The sequence below is a fragment of the Bremia lactucae genome, linkage group LG1 (assembly GCF_004359215.1).
Source record: "Bremia lactucae strain SF5 linkage group LG1, whole genome shotgun sequence".
Taxonomy (NCBI): Eukaryota; Oomycota; class Peronosporomycetes; order Peronosporales; family Peronosporaceae; genus Bremia; species Bremia lactucae.
This window is the reverse complement of record NC_090610.1, coordinates 9,838,067-9,848,207: the sequence shown is the minus strand read 5'-3', so window position 1 is coordinate 9,848,207 and position 10,141 is coordinate 9,838,067. Positions and strand designations below refer to the sequence as shown.

Below are 10,141 nucleotides of genomic sequence, written 5' to 3'. Positions count from 1 at the left end.
CGCGGGTGGCTGATGCTGTTGCGTCGTTGCTCTTGCGTGGTTGCTCTTGCGTTGGCTGTTGCTGTTGCTGCCGCCATCGTCGGGTTTTGGAGCTCTAGCGCATATCGCGAACGATATCCAAACGGCACGCGTTGAGCTGGAAACGGTGCATCCTTCGCATGGACGGGGTGGATGCGTCCAGCAAACACGAGCTGGTCGCACACAGAACCGTCCACAAAGAGTTGCGGTGGACATTCATTCGAGCGGAAATACACGCGCCAGGTGGCAGTCGTCATCACCGCGTCAAGGTTCACGTCTCGGAACGTACCGTAGATCGGTCGCGCTCCAAGCTCGAAGAAACGCTTGAGCATGAGATCTGCATCCACATCGCTGTCAACACTGGACACGTCGATGTAGAAGCGGTCGGCAAGGATGTCGAACTCTCTGAACCTGTACTTGCCTCCGAGGATGGTGACCTCTTGGCGTTCCAGACGGAAGCAAGCTTCCTTGGTCTTCACCTTGATGCGGAGGTTCCCTCCCGGCATCTTGGTGAGCTGACCAAGTTGGTTCAGGTCCATCTGCTGCTGGACGACTTGGTTGCCGTGATCATTGGAGAAGGATGTAAGAAGTTTGTTGGGAGAGGTGCGCTGAAAAGCTTGTCCAGTCTCGATCACCATCACGTAACGTGCTCGGGGCAACATATACGGACGGGCTCGATCGATCCGTGGCGCAAGCGCGCTCCAGTCTCCTCCCGCTTCGTACAGCGCATCGATGGCTTCGATGTCTGCAGCAAGCGGTTTTGGTAGTTCAACCTTCGTCTTTTCCGGAGCTTCAACTTTGTCGCGCCGAATCTCTGTGGTCCGTTGCAGTAGGGTACGCAAGGTTGGTGGGTGCGTACCTTGTCGTGCGTTTGGGTTCACAGTCGCATGTGTACCCTGTCGTGCGTCTGGATGCTTAGCTGCGTGCGTACCCTGACGCGAGTCAGGATGCGCAGTTGCCTGGGTGACGTTGCAGTTGGCTGCATGTGTAGTCCTGTCGCACAGCTGGATTGTCATTCCATCATCGGTTGTGGGTGCGCCTGTCTCTGACGACCGTGCTGGCTTGTTGGGTACAGTTTGCACAGAGCCAGGGTCACTTCCCTGGTCCGTACCAGTGGTTGGAACGTGCGCTGGGTTCCTGTTCTCCCTGTCCCGCCTTTCGCTCAAAGGAGGATGGACAGTTGGGTACCAAGTACCACTGTCGGCAGTAGAAGCAGGGTGCGCTGGATTCCCGTTCTCGCTGCCCTCCCTTGAAGGGAGACGGACACCTAGTACCACTGTCGGCAGTAGAAGCGGGAAGCGTTGGATTCACTTCTTGAGCTTGTGGGTGTGGACCCACGTCACTCATCACCATGTCGTCTGCTTGGACAGTGTCGTGTATGACGGCAGAGACGGCGGGACGTTCCATGGCGGGAAAGACTTGGAGGGCTGGTGGCTTGGGGTTTGAGTTTGGGTTCTTCTGGATTTGACTTGCGTAGTAGCCGGCAAATTGAGAAGTTGCCTAAAAGCTGAACAGTAGATAAGGTCCTTGTTCAAGAAGTCACAAAAAAACTAGTTGCATGCATGACTTCTACTGCGTTCTAAAGAACTCCTTGCCTTTATCAATGATATTAAAATATTTACTTAGCCTCACTAAAGGAGTGAGGGAGACAGCGTGTAACGGGGCACTACGACTTGTACTGCTTCAGAACAAGTCCACTTCGCACTGCTTCAGTTGCGAGTGGTGCCTTACGTCACTTCACGTACACTAGTCCCTTGTTAGTTCTATAGAACTAACCGACTCTGAGTCTAAAGTTTTCTTTTGACTTTGACTTAGAAGCAAGGTAGCTCCGCCAAGTCATTATCCGCGTAAAAATATCCCCCGCAAGAAGAATCTGCCTGCGAATGCGATAATGAGATGTGACATCAGACGTCAAGGCAAGTAACCGAATTCGGATATTAGGTACGTGAAATGCGTAATTATTCACTAAAAGAAAGTAGTATTAGCAAGTTTCAAAAATGATACAATCAAGAATACAAACAGTTTACTCGTCAGATCACAACACTAGAGCGCATATCGAAGTACATTCGTGGATGAAAGTGTTCGACGCTTATAAAATAGCACGTAGGCGGCATCTGTGACAACGTCACCCACAGCAATTTCTGATACTTTATCGTCGTCAAAGCGAAACCATAATTCATGACACTGAACATCAAGATTTTCGTCGTTCGCTCGAAAGAGGGCTGAGCTCTCTGGAAAGTCTCTGTCGTAGCGACAATAAGCAGTGTAGTGACCCTGTGCGAGTCCACCAACGTGATTAGCTACCGCATAAAGGTCATAGACTTGTGAATGACTATCTTGATGCCCCATCCACTTCGAGAAATTCAAGCCCTGAATCGGAAAATCCACAAGTGCGCGCACTTTGTGCTTGTGCTCATTATCGAGATACTCAAAGCGCTTCAATTGCACCATGACCAGGTCTGGCAGCCGCCAGATCGCAGACAATCGTGTGCCTTCGCGAGGAACACCGCAGTGCTCACAAATCCAGTGGTCTTCTAGCGAAATGGCTTCCTCGCGCATAAGTGCATCCATGCACTTGGCGAGCGGAACAGCATACATTGATGAAGTCTCGTCATCAATTGCAGCTTCTATTCCGTCGCTGGTTTTATTCGAGTGATTTGCCTCCAACAATGCGCGCAAGTCCGGATCTTCTAGAGCAGCTTCAGCTACATCCGGAGGTATATCATCCGGAGCTCGCTCGGCGCTGCTAAAGTAATCACAAGACTTTGACCAATCCAACGCCACGACACTTCGCGATGTAAAGTATTGTAAAAGCGAACTCGAGTCCATCGGTAGAGGCTCACCACGCTCACTACATAAGTCATCCAGATTCACGACATGAACTTGATACGGCAGTGTTAAGCCTTCGCGATGGTTGCTGTCAGTCGAACCGGATCCAGCGGGAAATCCTTTCCAAAATCGAGCAGTCTGAAGCAGTAGGGCTTTATGCAAATCTTGAGCACTTTTGTCAGAAGCAATCGTAACAAAGAGTGGCATGCCAAAGACTTCTAATGACAGACATTCGCGGGCACAATTCGTACTGAGCTTTCGCGAGCTTGGCAGATCGCCTAGAAACGAAGAATTATCATTGCATGGTCGCCCACGATCAGCTTCCGAGACTGGATGTACTTGAAAGCGATGCACCACTTGTACCTCAAAGACCTCGATCGACTTTGGCAAGCGAGATGCTTGGAACTGCAGTCGTTTGGATTTCCAGTCGCGTGCTGTGAACCATTTATTCCACTTACTTCGAAACGCATCAAAGTGAACGAATACACGTCGATGATCTCGAAAAGCTGCATCGTTCTCACTGGCATTATCGACTTCTATAATCGTTCCTGGATGCCACGCATGATGATCTCGTACAACAACTCGTGACCCTACTCGAAGATCGACAAAACTTTTAATTTCTTTGTCAGAAATTGGTTTTGCATCATCAGATGCATTACAGGGGAAATTTCCACTAAAATACTCAAGAACGGAAACAGGAATGCTCGGAATCTCTGCAAGTGTCCAAGCACGTTCGTAGGCAACAAGCGAACCAGAAGCAACAATCATCAAATTGTTTACAACCTCATCTCCTTCGACAATCCGCCCGATCCGATGTCGATGAACTTCTACCAGCAAGAATCGATTGCTGCGACCTCGGCCATACACTGCAGCGATGCGATCGCATAAAGTTTTTACGTTGCTGCCTCGACGGAGCCAAAACCCCCGTTGTACTGCTTGAAGAGCCATTTCCGGATCATATTCATCGCTAAGACCATTTGGTAGTGTTCGTGCTTGCATTAATATGCTCACTTCGACACGTATGAAATTAAGTTCGGGGATTGGCAAGCTAAAAAAGAGATTTGGGTCAAACGTACACTTGCGCTCGCCACAGGAGCCACAGATTGTCTCGTTGCGCATTTGACCGTGAAAAAGATCCACAACCACAGAAGAATTCACACTCGTATATTGGCGCCAAGCTGCATTGCCTTGATCTTCATCGAAATATAATTGGGTTGCTTCAGGGTTGTCGAGGTTTGCAATTTCACGACCAGGAGAATGTCTTTTTAAATTGAAAGCTAAACATCGCGAGCTCATTAATTGAATTGCATCGTCATCTGCAATTGATCGGCGGCCTTGATTGAGATCCTCATGTAAACAATCAAGCAAAGCAACCATAAATTCATGCGCATCGTATTGACGCGTCTCCTCAAAGTGGCGACGTACACGAATAAACTCATGTCGAAAACGGTCGGGAACCTTGTAGCCTTGAGTTCGCTCTCGCCAAACGGACCCTTGAAGTTGTGCAAAGGCTGCTGCCACTGCACCTCGACTACCGAGAAGATTCTTCTTGTTGACGTCTGCCTCAAATCGATTAGACAGAAAGTATTCGCGGAACACTGGCGAGTGAACGAAACACTGAAGTGCGCTATTCATGAAACATGTGTTGCCAATATTAACAAGACCCGTTGCTCGCAGACCATCATGCTGAACCAGTCTTCCAAAGGGTGTCGTCTCCATGTGTTTCATTAGACCAACGAGCACTCTTCCATGATTAGAATGTGTAAGAGCTGACGATAAATTGGCAGCTGCCTCATGTTTGGCAGCCGTATTCTCGCGCAAAACCTTCCAATTCCCTGTTCTAGCAAACTTAGCAAGACTCGAACGTGGACAGCAGAGAAAGTCATTGCCTACTGGTTGAAGCATAGCCACAGCAAATGGTTTTCTTGGAAGAAAACTCGCGACGTTGATTCGTCGACGTTGTTGTGCGATACTCTGTGGGTCTTCATCGATTTGTAAAGCTCGAAAATCCACCAGAAGCTCTTGAGAGCTTGTAATTTGCAATCCTTCCAGACTAGCATACGGTGCATCAAGACTGCATTTAAGACGCGCCCACGATTGTAAACGGCGCCGACGTATCCAAAGCGATATCTCTCTCGCATTAATACCAGGAAAGATGCCCAAACGATGCAAAATTTCCTTAAGAAACGTACAACGAGGAAGCAAGAATCGTCGTGCGTATACAAGATACACGTGGCGTGAGTCATGTTGTGCTAATCGGATCTGTAATGCCACCGGATACAGTTCCACTTGTGCGCGTGGTCGCACTTCTTCATCTGATGACAATGTTCCAATAACTTGCCGCGGAAATTCTGGCCCTCCACCATATATTTGTACCAGCCGCTTCCAAATACCATTCGAAACAAGGACATAGTCATCGCATTCCAACAAATGAGGCTTTAACGTTCCGAGTCGTTCGTTTGCACAGATTTCACGATTAGCGATTGGTCCCGGGCGAGGATGGCACTCGACAAGATGTGGCAACTGTTGTTGCCTGGCCAAATCATTCTCGTGTACCTGTTGCTCACCTGTTTCCTGTCCACCCAAAAGGTTACTCTTGCTCTGATTGTGCAAATTATCCGGATTATAGTGACAAGATTGGACATATAGCAGCCACTGAGTCCACCAGCTTCTCGACGTAACGTACGCTGTATCGCCTGCTTTCCATCGCGTATTTTCCACTTCTCGCAAAAGTGTACCTTCATCAAACAGTGCACTGACCACGCCAAATGGTGTGAACAATACGTGCAAAACGTGCGCACCGAACTGGCAGTTCATTTTGTGGCAAAACGTTTGTTTCGTGACGTGATGTTGCTCTTCATCTAGTACCAATTTTACAAGCGACGCTAATACTTCGTGGCTATGCTCCGACTGATTATTTCTTCGAGTTTCGAGCTCTGCTACTGTTACCGCAAGTAGCTTGATCTCTGCGTACGTCAGTACTGGTTCCTTCTTGTCCCCTAGCAGCCAGCTAAATGCCAGTTTTGCCATCTCCCGCACCGAAAAACTTTTAGCCTGCCTCACCTTGGCGAGCATCTCGCAGAGCTCGATAAATTCAACTTTTCCCGTATTATTGGCATCGAACGATCGAAACAATAAACGCTGTGCTCCTCGTGACGTCCGCTTTAGCAACGGGAATAATCGCACGAACTGTCGCCTCGAATCAAGTCGCAGTCTCGTGTCAATAGGCCGACTGAAGTAAAACCGCTTGCTCTGCCCTAACATCAAATCCAAATGCATTTGTAGCTCTTTCTCTTGCCACTTGAGTTCGTCAACGCTAGCGACGGACGGCGGCGTGGCGGACGTAAAGGTTGCGCTCGAGCTTGTAGAGCTGCACGTGCCTGAGCGCGTCGGTTCATCACTATGCCCGACACGTTGCAAAGCTGACGAACTTACGCACAAGTCTGGTAGTTGCATTGAATTGTTAATTGCAACGTGCACTAGCTCTCGCAGCGCAAAGAGCTCAGACAAACTCCACGAATCCAGCAGCCGCGTTCGTGTAATCAACGACGGCTGTGCAGTAGCCCCGCCCACTGCTGCTTCGTCACTTGATGCGCCTTGAGACCAATTCGTCGAGGATTTATCATGTCGGCGCAAGAAGAAGTGACGAAACGAGCCGCCGCCATGCGAAGTGCGCATTTTCAATTTGTTACTAAAGGTTTAGGCTTTTGAAACGAATATAAGAGTTGAGCGACAAGTTTAAGTGTTAACTGTATGTAGCAAGGCAGGAAGGACGCTTCCCTAATGACTGCAGCAGTGTAACTCGTGGCGTGAACGTTGATCATAAAAAGAATCTCGCCAGTAATCAAATTCTTTCGCCGACCGTACTGATTACGTCTACCCTAGCACTATCTCTATTGGCTACTTACAAAACGGGAGTAAATGTTTAAAAGCGCAGAAGGCGACAGGGCGGTAACGAACTCGAGAGTGCAAAGCTTAATCGCGGACGGCAGGTGTGCTAAGACATTGCAAACGCGAATATTAATGAAACTAAAGGTAGCTTTTACGCAAGGCCTGCTGAACCAGCTGTCGATCTTATTCAACCACAAGTTATTCATGTGTGCGCCACAATCAGAAGAGACAATGGTGTGCCAGATTGCCTTTTAAAATATTGTGGTGTGGAAATTTTCTTCAACAGCATGCCACACAATTTGCAAATCTCCAAAATCATAGGCAGATGGCTTAGCCAAACTTTGGGAAGTTCAAAAGTGATACAGACAAGTAGTTACACTGGCGTGCTCTATGTTAATATCGTGATTTTCAGACTCAAGGCACTTGTGGCGCTGTTGTATCCTGTTCGATAGCGCCTGAAGGCGGCATGTAATTTTGAATGACTTTATACGAATTTGTTTATCGATCCCGTCAACCTGTACGCAATGACCATCACGTTAAACCTTTGTAAAACGGTTTCAATCATGGTCGCAGTGCTTCATCGTACAGCGCGTCTATTCAATGAAGGGTGGAAGGACGTGGTCAAACCTGGCAATGTAATTGTTAATATAAGTGCGGAAGACGGCAATCAAAAGGCTTTACGTAGCGGCTTGATAGCGTTCTTTGCCTAGTGCGATTCTGCACGCACGTGGCAGCATTGGACGCTACTTCACGCGGCAACATGGTCCGAATCGGCACGGCAAAACGAACGCTGCCGTTTTTTTCTGGGCGATGGAAGCAGCTGCACTGCACACGCGCGATCTTGAAATGCTTTTGGATCAGAATTCATTAATAGAGTCGCCTTCCGAGTCGGTGTATGTTGGACATCCGAGCTGCTCCAAATTTGTGTGGTCTGGCTGCCTGATATTCACTTTTACGATCAAATTTGACGTTAAATGCCTGCACTCTATTTTAGCAAACGTTATATTGTTATCTTCTGCAGTCGACAGCTCTATTTCTTTCGGATTTTTGTCACTCCCATCAGTCGCCTGGCTAGTGCTGATGACAAAGTGAGTTTTTTAAAGTATAAGAGGGTGGTGCTCCAGCTTAATTTCAAATTGATGTCTCTCTTCTAAAGTCCAGTAATTTGAGCTTAAACGTCAATGGAGAGAGCAAAATACAAATATGCTGCTACGCTTCATCCTACGCATTAAGGGCCTCGCACTCATCGATCCAATCAGTATACACGTCAATTGGCGCGCTCAAATCTGTAGATGGATCACCCCACAATAATCAGATTCATTTAAAGCCTGCAGCATTTTCAATGCGTATGTCTTACAGTGAATTGGAGTCTGAAAGCTTTCTGTACACACTCTACAAGACAAGTGCCCAATGTTGCGTTCGCGGTCCCTGTGTGGCGATAGAAAATTTGTAGCCGACAGTTCGTAAGCAATCACGGCCACGAAATCTCAGACGTACATTTTGCATTCAACAGCATCGTCATGCGAGCAAAAGGGGCATTTAAATACAGTGGAGACAACTTGCTTCTTGCGCGTCTGAATCTTTTTAGTAGATTTCTTCCGTCGACCCATGCCGATTCGCGTTCTCTAAGAAATTACAATCGCTTACGTTGACCAACAAATGAATAATTTGGAATTACAAATGTTTTCATAATAGAGAGCTGTCTTACAAAAGCAATTCCCGTAAAGATTCATACATAGCAATATTACATAACCATTAGTCCAAAACTGTTTTCTATTAAATGTGACAATCTATTTGCATAAATTTGACTGTTGTGGTACGTAACTTGTACTGGGGGTCCGTTACATATGTATTATTTGTTATAAGAGGAATGATATATATTGCTTCTTATGAGAGGAAATCAAATAAAGAAGTACAAAATTAATATCTTAAGAAATTTTGACTTAAATAGTTCCAATATTACCAAATTTGGAATATTGATGCAAAAAAACAATAGGCGCCATACTTAGTTAGATATAAACGTAATAAGCTCAAGTAGATAGAAGATCGTTATGTACGAAACTAATATATTAATACAGTTTTACTATTCCCTAATTTTATTCCTTTGGTAGCTAAAGCCCTTAGCTATTTGAAACCTTCCTTTGTACCCTTATGTACGTAGAGTTTCGAGGCACCTCACCTTCTCTTTCATCAGTGTAAGGTTCACAAGTACTTATCAGTACTAGTGAAAGGTGCCCCGTTACACCTGGTAGCACTTCGTAGTCCGTTCAACGGCCCACGCACGTTGTCATTCAACATGGACATGTTGTGTAACGGGGCACTACGACTTGTGCTGTTTCAGTACAAGTCCGCTTCGCACTGCTTCAGTTGCGAGTGGTGCCTAACACTAGTACGTGCAGAGGAAGGCTTCTCTTAAGGCAACTAGCTTTGAAAAGGTAAAATGAAAACTGTATTAAATATAATTCAGTGTCACTTTTTCTATCTTTGTAAATGCTAACTTAATTATAATCTAATACTAAACGTGTAAATGAGTTCTTATCTGTATCTTATCTGTAGCTCTCTCTTTGATTACTCCTACAGCTGATTAGTCTGCGGAATAAATAGATATAATGGTCTATACCTATTTATCCATAAGAATTCTGAATATTACTATATAAAACAATATCCTGCAAATATTATCTATCTTTTAGATAATATATTAATTAACAACCTTTAAGTGTTAATTTCATGTAACGATACACCCCGTTACATCACCCCTCCCTTAAACGACAATCACTCTGAATGTCATTGGATGGAGTGGTCGCTATGTGACCACTTAATTTTAAAAACGATGTTGATTGGTTAGATCCATCATTTTAAATTTCATCGCATGAAGAATCAACTCATGCAGGGTGTCGATAGTGTTGCGCCTTCGGCTGCGGTTCGTGCAGCCGCGGGTGACGCACTGTTATCTCTTGCGGCAGACGGAACGTCTGCCGTAGTGTCATCCACTCGCACAACACTAGATGTTGCGAGTGCACGTGGTGATTCACGACGTGAAGACGACCCCTCCTTGGAGGTCGACTACGAATGCGAGTCGGATGAGGTGGCCCACTCGGGGAGAATGGAACAGCCGCCCGATATACGTCAGGCGGCTGACTATGAGCCTTCGAATGAGAGGGCTCATTCTGATCGACGAGTAAACAGTCTATTTGGATCCGACGATGAGGATGATCCCTCATCGCCCGTACGATCTCCCATACGGTCACCTGCACGTGTCTCTGTGCAAGGTGACGACGATGGCGTAAGCCATCGTAAGAAAAGTTCTTGTGGTACCCCTGCTTCAGTGGGTACCACTCAGGGGAGTGAAGACAGTAAAATGTCTCATCTCGCCCCTGAAAAGAAGCCGTGGCTTTTGCCAGAA

At 46.7% G+C, this 10,141-nt stretch overlaps 2 protein-coding genes across 2 annotated transcripts; both read right to left on the bottom strand.

Moving 5' to 3' along the window:
• Window positions 1–2,061: 2,061 nt before the first annotated feature.
• Window positions 2,062–6,525, bottom strand: CCR75_004230 (uncharacterized protein; the record flags this gene model as incomplete). The annotated part of the gene is made up of 1 exon (XM_067962317.1): window positions 2,062–6,525. One exon carries the CDS (start codon window positions 6,523–6,525, stop codon window positions 2,062–2,064), a length of 4,464 nt encoding a protein of 1,487 aa, XP_067820465.1.
• Window positions 6,526–6,788: 263 nt separating this feature from the next.
• On the bottom strand, window positions 6,789–8,375 carry CCR75_004231 (uncharacterized protein). Its single transcript, XM_067962318.1, has 3 exons — window positions 8,236–8,375; window positions 8,096–8,166; window positions 6,789–8,024 (listed from the first exon to the last, which is right to left on the bottom strand). The coding sequence occupies exons 1-3, from the start codon at window positions 8,346–8,348 to the stop codon at window positions 7,960–7,962; spliced, it is 249 nt and encodes an 82-aa protein (XP_067820321.1). The 5' UTR covers window positions 8,349–8,375; the 3' UTR covers window positions 6,789–7,959.
• Between the last annotated feature and the right edge of the window lie 1,766 nt (window positions 8,376–10,141).

Excerpts from the sequence above, each read along its gene's own strand:
- CCR75_004231 (XM_067962318.1), bottom strand. The coding sequence starts at position 8,348 with ATGGGTCGACGGAAGAAATCTACTAAAAAGATTCAGACGCGCAAGAAG. Across the intron at positions 8,167-8,235 it reads GATGCTGTTGAATGCAAAAT|GGACCGCGAACGCAACATTG; the intron begins GTACGTCTGAGA and ends ATCGCCACACAG. Across the intron at positions 8,025-8,095 it reads CTTTCAGACTCCAATTCACT|ATTTGAGCGCGCCAATTGAC; the intron begins GTAAGACATACG and ends ATCCATCTACAG.